Below are 9,845 nucleotides of genomic sequence, written 5' to 3'. Positions count from 1 at the left end.
GTCATTTTAAATGACGTTTTTAAAAATGTTGTTTTTTTTTCATCACAAAAAACGACCGTGTGTACGCGGCATAAGGGTAGGAGCGGGTACCCTCATCCTTTGTAATAGACTATTGGAAAAGAATACCTGAGGCTGCTCCAAGCATGCCCCTGGCATAGGAAATGATCAGGACTATGACGGTACCCATGGATAAGGCAATGGTTATGAAAAAACAATATTAAGAAAAGGACATGATTAAAAACAATTGTACATAAATTGATAGACAGTTAAATAAACCCCATTGGTAGAGTGGGGAGCTGAGAAGTATGTCTTGACGTGATCCTCCAATTTTTTTTTAATCATGTCCTTTTCTTAATAAATTGTTAGTTTTATCATAACCTTTGCCTTATCCATGGGTACTGTGATAGTCCTAATCCTTTCCTATGCCAGGGGCATGCTTGGAGCAGCCCCAGGTATTCCTTTCCAAACAGACATGGTTTGATGAGTTTGATATGGAGAATCTTGAGTGGTCAAAGCAGAGACCTGACCTCAACTCAAAATTGGAACACCAGTAGCCAGTCTTTTTGCTCAGCATGAAGGCCTGACCTTAAATATGTTATTTTGGCTAAAGAAGCTTACATTCCGACAGACACACATTTAAAAAAAATTGTAGAGGCCATTATAGCTACAAAGGGGGTTAGGCATTTTATAATACCCATGGTTTTCTGAATAGGATGTAAAACAAGCTCATATAATGTAATGTATAGTGTGTAATTTCAGGTGACTGGGAAACCTGGTAAAGTTTGGAAACATCTGATAACTCTGAGTGGGTAATACTAAGTGACAGAAAAACTGATATCCAACTTTTTGTGCAGAAATGGCATTTGACAAGGCACCACATAACCCATTATAGGTGGCAAGTGATCATAAGCTACCCCATAAGCCTGCACACATCATATATATATATATATATATTTTTTTAGAATACCCATGACTATTACATTAATCTTATATCACAAAGCTAACACAGCAGGATAAGTAACATTATCTTTGAATTAATGTTTTGTGAATTGAGACTAAAATGCATTACTTTCACTGAAACACTCCTCGCACATACTGTCCTGGTACTACTTGTCATTAAATGTTTACTGGGAGATGTCTGTAGGTAAGGTAAAACAAATGGAGAAAACGTGTATTTTTTTTAAAACAAGTTTCGACACAACTTCCAAGCTCTTTATTTGCATCAATTATAAATAGGATTTCCTAGTGTAGTCACGCCCATAGTTAGCATGTTATGACGAAGAGTTTCTGTTTCACGTGACTTCATTAATAAAACCAGCCTGCTGAGCTTGCTCTGAAGCATTTAAACATTGAACTCCAACAAGTTCAGATCTCCAGAACTCCTTCAAAGAAGCAAAACTCAGATTTTCACAAAGACTTTCCGAGGCTGAATAAGAGTTTTTTGAAACTTCATCACTGCATATAGAAACATTCTTCAAACCTACCAAGCATCTGCAGAACCATGGCCGTTTTCATTATCCAGCTCATTGCACTCATCCTTGGCCTTATTGGCACAATTCTGACCATCATTGTTACAGCGATGACCCAGTGGAGGGTATCATACATGGTAGAAGGAAATGCCGCCAACTGTGATAAGCGTATAGATGGACAATGGCTGAGCCGTTGGGATGGTCTGTGGCTAACCTGTACAACCAAGAATCAAAATTCTATGGAGTGCAAACCGTATGAGTCTTTGGTGATTATCAGCACTGACTTAAAAGCTGGAAGAGTCCTGATGTCCTTTGCTGTGGTACTTTCCATCATAGCCCTCATTATAGCTATCGTAGCCCTCTTATGTGTGCGGTGGTGCAGAAGAGCTCGTGATGGCAGATACTGTCTTCTTCTAACTTCTGGTGTTGGCTTCATTCTGGCTGGCATACTTGTTCTAATTCCAATCGTTTGGACCACTAGCAACATCATTCAAGAAATAAACAACCCCCGCTGCAAAACAATGCAAAGGCTTGAAATCGGGGAAGCAATTTTTCTGGGGTGGCCCACCATGTTTTTCCTCCTGATTGCAGGAGCTATACTCTGCTGGTACCGCCCTTGCGATGAAGATGAGGATGACGACAGGTGCAAAAACACAATCTACGCATCTCAAACATCTCTGCCACGACCAGTTTATGTTCCATGCGAAACGCGAGATAAAGTCCCTAACCAAACCAATTATTGCAGAAGCCAGTACATCTGATGACTGACTGATGACATTTCTTTTTGCTAAATTTGAAAATGAGCAAGATGATGATCACAGGCTGTAACAGACAGAATTCAGTAGCCTGAACAGCTAAAATCTTGCTTTTTCCCATCAGACCCTGCACTAATGAGCTTCTTCGGGGTTGAATGGGGCTTGGGTGAGACCTTGCTCTTATATTTCCACTTTGAACGTTAATAATGCATTTTGTGCACATGCTGTAATGATCAAACTACTTTTAAAGTAAATATTTAAACTAACTTACATTTTAAATGCACTTTTAGACATTGTAAGAGTAGATATTATCATGGGGATCCACTTTATGAGCTCCAGGCAGCGTTATTGCAAGAATGCGAAATTATGGGATAATATTACATACAAAATGTATGTACATCCCTTTTTTTATTGCAATGACCGGGTTGAAAAAGAATAATGCATTGACACTTGTTTATTATCATACATGATTTAGAAAGATTGTATTTAATTTCTGCCTGCCATATGGTCTTTGGGACTTTAAAATGGACATGTTTTCTTAGACACTCAATGCTGTCAGAACTGCTTAGCCAGTTTGGTCACAATCTCTTTATAGCAGGTTGAAAGGATATCTGACCCTATATCTGTATATTTCTGGTATATTTGGTAAATATATTGCAAGATAACTGTTTTTTTTTTCTGAAGGCCTTCCCCTTGTTACCAAGAAAGTGTTAGTGAGTCTAGTATAATATTACCCATAGACATAAACTCTCTATAGACATAAAATCTCTAGATGCGGTCGTTTTAGGCCGGATTGATATAAACCCGGGTCATTCAGACATGTGTCAGCTGTCTACACTTTGGGGAAAAACTGGACAGGTTGGAAAACCTTTTCCTATTCCATTATTTCCATCCATTGATCAGCACGTCTGCCTGTACCACTCTCCTGCTTCCTCCCTTTATAGTGTTAAGTGCAAATGCTCAGTCGAGTGTTTATGTTTATGGGGTAGCAGAAGTGCTGAAAGATGACGTGTGCATGTACAACTGACCTCTCACTTTATTTTTTAAGTCACAATTAATTGCATGAAATTGCATTGCTTCCGGGATTAGGATCGGTAGACTTTTTATCTCCACCCAGAGCTCAGCTACTTATTGTAATGAGGTGTGATGATCCTAACAATAGTGCACCTTGGGCGTATAGCCTAATAACAAAGTATAGGTGTAATATTAATGAAAAAATTAGGATGTAGTGTTAAAAACAGTTATACGCTTCCTGCAGTACAAATACACCCGCTGAAAGATTTTAATAGGAATGTCAACTGTGACAATGTCCACATTGCTATCATGACGGATTCACTTTATGCAAGGAAAATTGTTGATGTCCTTTAGGCACCCTCAGGTTCACCTCTTGCTCTGAAACTACAAATACCAGCATGCACTCTAGAATTTGCAGTCCTAAATCACATAGAGGGCCACTGTTTGCCTACTATTGTGTAAGAACCTGTACAACCATGGTGATGGTGTACAACATTGTAAAGCCCAGTTGAAGACCCACCCCATTTTTATCTCCTTATATTCATGTATACTTGCATGTTATGATATGTTCAACCTGCCATAACACTGCAGTGCTATGTATTGGCAGAGCTGAGTAACAGCCACACCCCTCAGCACGTGACCTCACACAGTCTTGTACTGCAGAGGAAGAAAGGGGGTGTGTCTGACCAGGTCCATGTGAAATATTGAGGGCACTGGTGCCTATTAGACAACCTGCACAACTGTAACAAGGATAAGCAGGTAAGACTATGAAACTGATGTTTCTTAGCACAATGGCTATCTGATTTCCCATCTGTGTCTGTGATTTCAGCTGGGATTTAAAGGGTTAAATAGTGCCCATTTTACTGAGCTCAGCAGAAAAGGTCAGGTGCACCCTTTAGCTGTGACTTTGTCTCACTGCTAAGCTCTGCACTGTAATTATGTGGATGGGACAGAAGCCAAGTACGTGCTAATTACCGATGAACAAGGAGTCGGCTTCACCACTATGCAAATCCGTACCTGCTTAGGAAAAGCTGATACAATTTCCTACTGACCTTTTTTTGGTATGTGAGCCTGCTTGTCCAATTACCCTGCATGACACAGCCGTTTAACTATCCGCTCTGTATTCTGCAGCATGTGCACACTGTGCAGTAGACATGACTCGTTAACGCTCTGCTAGGTATGAAGCTAATTACATCTTGTTATGCCTACAGTTCTAGACCCTATTTAGTTATATTGGAGGGGAAAACTTTTCATGCCAGGATTTGTCTAAAGAAGTGGCAAATTGGAGAGATTAATAATAAAAACCAATGTGGGGTATCTACAGAGATGCCATTACTATAGGGCATTTATGGGTTAGTGCTTAGGACAGAAGGGTTAGGGGGGAACACTGCATAAAGTGAACCAGCCACGAGAGAGACACGGAGGATGCCGCTGCTAGCTCTGTTTCTGAATAAACGAGTTGCCTGTCATAGTGACCCTCTTTCTTCAATACCTAGAGATATTGACCTGAAATGTAATTTTTCTTTGATCTGTATAATTATTCCATGTCAGTGACCCAAAAACATTTAAAGCCTATTGGTCAATAAAACAGCCAGTCCGGTAGCATGCTTACATGCTGATCAACAGTGTTGGTTTGTCCTTTTATCTAATGACAAGTATATTTTAAACACAACACAAACCATTTGTGTTCACTTTTATCATTGACTTCTGAGGCCCTCTAGACCAGTGGTCTCCAAGCAGCGGCCCCCATCCCAGATAAATGCAGGCACCAATTATTTTGGCACTTGGCACTATTAATAGGAAGTGTTTTGTATTGTAGACTACTACATATAGCTACAATAGTTTTGCCTTTGACTTCAGTGTTTTGTTTTTTGTTTATGACTCAGTTGGTAATAATGCATTTTTGCAGAAGTCATAACACTAGATTGTTTCCTTATGAAGATGCCACAGCTAGCTTACAACAGCCCTCAGTTTCAAAGTGTCTAAAATGACAATTGTGTTGCTCCACTTATATGATTCACAGAAGTCTTAATTTGACTCAGTGCTGGTTGACAGTTGACACTATCTGAGTCTATGTATAAAAAAAATTGCAATGCCTTATGCCCTGTACACACGATCGGTTCATCCGATGAAAACGGTCTGATGGATTTTTTCATCAGATATCCGATGAAGCTGACTTGGCTACACACCATTAGTTAAAAAAACGATCGTGTCAGAACGCGGTGACGTAAAACACAACGACGTGCTGAGAAAAATGAAGTTCAATGCTTCCGAGCATGCGTCGACTTGATTCTGAGCATGCGTTGATTTTTAACCGATGGATTTCCCCACAGACGATCGTTTTTTTCTATCGGTTTTTTAACCATCAGATAATTTTAAAACAGGTTCTAAGTTTTTTCTCAGATGGAAAAAAAACGATGGGGCCCACACAGGATCGGTTCGTCTGATGAAAAGACCGCTTTCATCAGACGAACCGATCGTGTGTACGCGGCATAAGAGAGGTAATCCATGTCAGAGACTGGCAACGGATCGTGGTAGCAGAGACAACACATGCGTGTTCACAGCATCACATTATGGCCTGCTCTGTATGATGGAAATGTTTGATAGTATTAATGTACATTTTTTTTATTGTAGCCGAAGAGGTACATGTACTAATGTGTTTCTGATTTTCTGATGCACAAATGTATTTATTGAATTTGTCTAAATTATTTGTTTAATTTATTGTAATAAAAATCCTTTAAATATATTCTTTTTTGTGAACGTCTTTTTGTACACTTCATTAAATGATGGCCTTTAGTCAATCATCAATGTCCAGAGTGCATCAACTAAAAACAGCCAATCTGAAATCATCATTTCTTTTTCTGTCTGCCTTAAAAGAGAAGTATGGCTTTTCAAAAAAAAAATACATATTTTTACTCCCCTAGGTGGATGCAGCATCGATCCAATCCTGCATCTATCCCCTGCCGGCTGTGTAGTGAGATCTGAGAGATCAAACACCGCTAGTCACTCAGTTCTCCATTCTGCTCTGAGCAGAGAGCTGGTGACTGCCAGTCAGCGGCTGTCTGCTCTCCCCTCCAGCGCTTACTCGAGTGCTGGGCTATGGAGGGGGGCGTGAGGGGCTGGCTCAGGTTCTCGGTAGATCGCTTAGAGGCTGAGTCAGGTGCTAATCCAGGCTAATGTGTAGATCCCGACCATATGGTCAGGCCCTTTTCGGAAACTTGACCTGCCCTGTGACGTCAGCTGACATCGGGCTTCAGCCCTCTGCCAGCTGAAAACAGATCACATGAGTGCAGGACGAACTGCATTTGTGTGATTCACAGGAGAAGTATAGCCAACAAATCTTTGGCAATGCTTCTCCTTTAAAGTATATATATACACACTATGGGGTAGATTCACATACAAATAGATCGACGCAGCGTATGTGAGATACGCTACGCCCTTGTAACTTACATTAGGCTGGTTCGAATCCCCAAAGAATTTGCGCCGTAAGTTACGGTGGCGTAATGTATCTCAAGCGGCGTAAGGGCGCGGAATTCAAATCGGCGATTAGGGGGCGTGTTTCATTTAAATGAAGTGCGTCCCCGCGCAGAATAAACTGCGCATGCGCCGTCCCGAAATTTCCCGCCGTGCATTGCGCTAAATGACGTCGCAACAACGTCATTTTTTTAAACATAGACGTGACTTACGTACATTCCGATTCACGGACGACTTACGCAAAAAAATAATAATTTCAAATTAAATGCGGGAACGAAGGCCATACTTAACATGGCAAGTCTAACTATACGCGACAAAATAGCAGCTTTAACTATACGCCAAAAAAAATCCGACTACAGACGCCGTAAAAAAATGCGCCGGCCACACGTACGTTCGTGGATCGTCGGAAATAGCTAATTTACCCGACGCGGAAAACTACGTGAACGCCACCCAGCGGACGCCGAAGTATTGCATCTTAGATCCGAAGGCATACGAAGACGTACACCTGTCGGATCTAACCCAGAAGCTATCGTATCTTGTTTTGAGGATTCAAAACAACGATACGAAGCGGGAAATTTGAAAGTACACCGGCGTATCAGTAGATACACCGGCGTACTCGCTCTGTGGATCTGGCCCTATATTACCAAAAGTATTGGGGCGCCTGCATTTGCACGCACATGAACTTTAATGTCACCCCATTCTTAGTCCGTAGGGTTCAATATTAAGTTGGCCCACTCTTTTTAGCTTCAACACTTCTGGGAAGGCTATCCACAAGGTTTAGAAGTGTCTATGGGAATGTTTGACCATTCTTCCAGAAGCGCATTTGTGAGGTCAGGCACGGATATGGACGAGAAGGCCTGGCTCGCAAACAAAGATAGAAGACAAGAACCACACATGGATATTAAAAGCATAGAAGAATTGTTTTAAATCCTTTTTATAAATTTATTTTTGCGCAGGCTTTTTTAATTTTATTATGTTTTAAGCTGATGTTTTTAATATTTTTTTTTTATTAAATATCAATAACACTACCAAAAAACATTTCTTACAGAATGTACCAATGACAAAAAATGCATTATTTTTGAAGATAAAGCAGCATAAGCTGCTTCCCCTGACAGTCTTACTGTGATTAAACTTTGTACAGAGCCGTCAATACACAGGAGGAATGAGAGTGAGGGGAGAGTCACTGTTCTGATCTTTCAGCTGTGTGTGTATTTCACCTTAAACTATTGAGCTCTGTGAACAGGATTTCAGAGGAACTACAGAGAGCTCTGAAAAGGAGCCAAGAGCACCACCCACTGGCTGCATGTGAAGGTACAAAGTATTAATGTGCATTATATCATATTACATGAAAAATAAAAAAAAATTGCTTTTAAGACCCACCCATAATAAACAAAGAATAACAATATACAAGACCAAAAAACATTACCTGTGAAATATGTATGTTATAATGCAGGGGTCTCCATAATTTCTAAACAAAGGGCCAGTTTACTGCCCTTCAGACTTTAGGGGCGACGGAGTGGCCAAAGGGAGTAGAAAATTCCCCAGTGTCAGCAAGAGTAAAAAAAATTACATGGTGCCTGTAGTCAGTAGATGGAGGAATAGTGCCCCATCAATAGTGTCCCATCGTTAGTGTCAGTGGAAGAAAAAATGCCCTATCGTTGGTGTCAGTAAGAGGAATGGTTCTCCAATGTTGGTGTCAGTGGAAGGAATGGTGCCCCAAAGGATGGATAAAGGCAAGCAAAGGGCAAAATTTAGCCCGCAGGCCACAGTTTGGAGAGCACAGTTATAATGCTGTCCAGGGTGCCCGCGATGTCGGCAGCCGAAGCCGAGCAATCGCTCGTCTCTCGGCTGCCCCCACTGCCATCCTCGGTGAATCAGGAAGTGAAACGCTGCGGCTTCATTGCCCAGTTTCCCTACTGCGCATGTGCGAGTCGCGCAGTGCGTCCTAACTGGTCCCCGCTGTCTCCTGGGACCAGCGTGTTTCCCAGAAGACAGCGGGGATGACGTGAAGGGGCATGACTCCTGCGGGAGTCTATTCCCGGAAGTGGGTGCAAAATACCTGTATTATACAAGTACCTGCACCCCCCCCTGAAAGGTGCCAAATGTGACACCGGAGGGGGGGGGGGTTCCAAAAAGCGGAGGTCACTTTTTGTGTGGAACTCTGCTTTAAGGTAATAAACATTTCCACTGTACCATTTAACACTTATGCCCTGTACACACGATTGGTTCGTCTGATGAAAACATCTAATCGCGTCCAACGCGGTGACGTAAAACACAACGACGTGCTGAGAAAAATGAAGTTCAATGCTTCCGAGCATGCGTCGACTTGATTCTGAGCATGTATGGATTTTCGACCGATGGATTTCCCCACAGACGATCGTTTTTTTCTATCGTTTTTTTAACCATAAGAAAAATTTAAAACAGGTTCTGGTGAAAAAAATTAAGGGCCCACACACGATCGGTTTGTCCGATGAAAACGGTCCATCGGTCCGTTTTTATCAGACAAACCGATCGTGTGTACAGGGCATTACTAATAGGTAATACTTTTCCTTGTAGTTATTTTCTGAATTACTATGACTTATTTTCTGTGAACATTTCAGCCTATGCCGGCAATCTCTAAATGAAAGCTACACGTCTCTGCAAGAATGGTTGCCATCACCTATCAGTCGTTGCCAACAACTGATAACATTATCACAGTGCTTCACATCCCTTTACAGTATAGATTTGGCTTGGCCTGGTAATGTCAGTTCTCGTACAACATTTCTGTCCTAATTGGACCCAGACAATGTTAATGCTAAAAAGTAAAAAAATGTAAAGATTTTTAAAAAAAAATGGATTCAAGAATGTATTCTTAACTCAGAAAAGTCCATTCTATTGCTTTCATTCTTTTCCAAATTGAATTCATTTTTTCTTTTGCTGCTGTGATCAGATTTCCTGTTAGAGGGTGGCTACCTTCATTCTCTATGATCCCACTGTATGTAGGAACGTAGCCACCCTGCCTTGCTCTCTCCTGAGATGGACTATGGACTATGGGATGTGTAGTGTATGTAGCGCCACCCCTGTAGGAGCCCCTTGAGTATATTTGGTTCTGTCTCGGCCCCTCTGGCACACCTAGTGATCAAATGTTACTGTA

At 41.3% G+C, this 9,845-nt stretch overlaps 1 protein-coding gene across 1 annotated transcript; it reads left to right on the top strand.

The window, feature by feature from the left end:
- Window positions 1–1,501: 1,501 nt before the first annotated feature.
- On the top strand, window positions 1,502–2,230 carry LOC120928360 (claudin-8-like). The gene has a single exon (XM_040339457.1). The coding sequence runs from the start codon at window positions 1,502–1,504 to the stop codon at window positions 2,228–2,230; it is 729 nt and encodes a 242-aa protein (XP_040195391.1).
- Window positions 2,231–9,845: the final 7,615 nt, after the last annotated feature.

This window comes from Rana temporaria, chromosome 2, assembly GCF_905171775.1.
Source record: "Rana temporaria chromosome 2, aRanTem1.1, whole genome shotgun sequence".
Lineage (NCBI taxonomy): Eukaryota > Metazoa > Chordata > Amphibia > Anura > Ranidae > Rana > Rana temporaria.
This window is presented reverse-complemented; position numbering and strand designations above follow the sequence as displayed.

Bases quoted from the DNA above. Each gene is read 5' to 3' on its own strand.
- LOC120928360 (XM_040339457.1), top strand. From the start codon at position 1,502: ATGGCCGTTTTCATTATCCAGCTCATTGCACTCATCCTTGGCCTTATT.